At 18.0% G+C, this 2,500-nt stretch overlaps 1 protein-coding gene across 1 annotated transcript in view; it reads right to left on the bottom strand.

The window, feature by feature from the left end:
- ubcC (ubiquitin-conjugating enzyme E2) overlaps nt 1-683 on the bottom strand; it is a gene marked incomplete at both ends in the record, with an annotated part of 1,066 nt that extends 383 nt beyond the window's left edge. Inside the window, 4 exons of the mRNA XM_633699.1 lie at nt 1-90; nt 259-356; nt 434-533; nt 647-683. The exon at nt 1-90 is cut by the window's left edge and continues 383 nt beyond it. Of these exons, the coding sequence (XP_638791.1) occupies nt 1-90; nt 259-356; nt 434-533; nt 647-683 (325 nt within the window). The remainder of the gene's footprint in view (nt 91-258; nt 357-433; nt 534-646) is intronic.
- Between the last annotated feature and the right edge of the window lie 1,817 nt (nt 684-2,500).

The raw sequence follows: 2,500 nt of genomic DNA, 5'->3' as shown, positions 1-2,500 counted from the left end.
GTAACCATCTTTCTTCTGGTAATTCACCAGATGTTTCATCTTCACCTGGTGGATGTAAAATTGAAATACAAACTTTACCATCTGGGTAAACTATAATTAAAAAAAAAATAATTAAAAAAATTAAATAAAAAAATTAAAAATTAATATAATTACTTTGGTTTTTTTTTTTTTTTTTTTTTTTTTTTTTTTTTTTTTTTTTTTTTTTTTTCTTATTTCCATCTTTGCAGATTTGAAAATTGGATAAAATAAAATAATTACCATTTGGATGCCAAAATTCGGATTGGAAAATTAAGACTGGCGGACTCATTGGATAATCATTTGGAAATTTCATTTGAATTTGAAAAATACCACCCTCACTATATTTAAATGTTTTTAATATTAGTAAAAAAAAAAAAAAAAAAATTGAAGTTGTAAAAACGTTTTAACTACATACTAATCGGTTTCTGGTGGTCCTTCAATATATGCTCTCCATTCAAATAAGTTTTCGTCAACTAAATCGAATGCTACACCTTCAATTGGTTCTGATGATATCTCTAAATATATTAAAAAAAAAATTTAAAAAAAAAAAAAAAAATTTATAAAAAAAAAAAAAAATAATAGATTAATATAAATTAATATATAAACTTCTTTTTTAAAAATAACTTACTTTTAAATTGATTTTGTAATAATTTTGAAGCACTCATAATTTAAAGTGTATATATTAAATATATTGTTTAGTTATTTTTTTTTTTTTTTATTATTTTTATCTATAATTTGATTTAAATTTGTTTTTTTTTTTTTTTTTTTTTTTTTTTTGTTTTTTTTTAAAATACTATTATTAATAATGTATTGGTAAAACGTTTTAGTAGTACTATATTGATTTGCTAGGTTGTTGGTTTATAATTTTAATAAAAATTAAAAAGTGTGAATTAAAAAAAAAAAAAAAATTAAAAAAATTAAAAAAAAAAAAAAAAATATAAAAAAAAACAAAAAAAATTTTAATTTAAAAAAAAAAAAATAAAAAATAAAAAAAATAAAAAAAAGAATAATTTTTTAATTTAAAAAAAAAAAAAAAAATATGAAATAATTAATAAAAAATATTGTGGTTTAGTATTTTAATATACAAATAAAAGTTCACGAAAATAAAGGGAATAAAAATAATAATAATTAAAGGCTTGGTTTTATTTTTTTAAATTTTAAACTTTTTTTTTTTAATATTCTTATTTGTTTTAAAACTGTAAGTTTTTTTTTTTTTTTTTCTTTTTTTTTTTTTTTTTTTATTCATAAAAAATAAACAATGATTAAAATGTTACTAATTAACCATTTACGAATATAAAAAAAATTTAATTTTTTTAAAATTTAATAGAAAAAAAAAAAAAAAAAAAAGAAAAAAAAGAAAAACAATATCTCGCTAATGGTGGTGATTTTTTAAAATATCGTCTTGAATTGTTTATTTAATAATTTTGGGAATATCCTATTTTTAAAAATTTAAAAAAATTAAAAAAATTAAAAAAATTAAAAAAAAAACTATTTTTGGAAAATGATTTAGTGAGATTTCGGATAAAAAAAAATATTGGTGTCATTGTGACGAGGATAATAAGTGTAATGGTTTTTGTAATTGATTAAAAGAAACTAACTTTATTTATTATATTCTATTTGTTTATAATTTAACTTTTACATTGAAATGTGATAAAATAATTTTTTTTAATAATGATGATTATGATGAATATTTTTATTTTTTTCATTTAAACCAACTAAAAGAAAGACCAATAATTATTTTTTTTGAACTCGTTGGTTAATGAAATTAATAATAATGAATCATCTGACCTTATTATTATTTTTTTTTTTTTTTTTTAATTATTTCATTTCTTTTTTTTTTTTTTTTTTTTTTTTTTTTTTTTTTTTTTTTTTTTCCTTACCCCAAACCCCCATAAACCCGGGGTTCCAAAAAAAAAAAAAATTCCCTTTTTTTTTTTTTTTTGGTTCCCAATTTTTTTTTTTTTTTTCCCCTTTTTTTTAATTTATTTTTTTTACCCCCCATAAAAAAAGGGGTTAAAAATAAAAAAAAAAAAGGGGAAAAAATTTAAAAAAAAATAATTTTTTTTAAAAAACCAAAAAAAAAAAAAAAAAAAAAAAAAAAAAAAAATTTAAAAAAAAAAAACCCCCCCCGGGGGAACCCTTTTGGGGGGGCCCAAAAAAAAAAAAAAAAAAAATAAAAAATAAAAAAAAATTTTTTTTGGAAAAAAAAAAAACCCCCCCCCAAAAAAAAAAAAGTTTGCCCAAAAAAAAATTTTGGGGGGATTTTCCAAAAAAAAAAAATTAAAAAAAAAATTTGGGGAAAAAAAAAAAAAAAAAAAAAAAAAACTTTTTGGGGGGGGGGCCCCCCCCCCTTTTTTAAATTTTAAAAAAAAAATTTTGGGAGGGGGGGGAAAAAAATTTACAAAATTTTAAAAAGGGGGGAAAAATTTTTTTTAAAAAAATTTTTTAATATAAAAAACCCCCCTCCCCCCCCCCCCAAAAA

Source organism: Dictyostelium discoideum (assembly GCF_000004695.1).
Source record: "Dictyostelium discoideum AX4 chromosome 4 chromosome, whole genome shotgun sequence".
Classification (NCBI taxonomy): domain Eukaryota; phylum Evosea; class Eumycetozoa; order Dictyosteliales; family Dictyosteliaceae; genus Dictyostelium; species Dictyostelium discoideum.
Note: the sequence above shows the minus strand (reverse complement) of the source record. Positions and strands in the feature narration are given on the sequence as shown.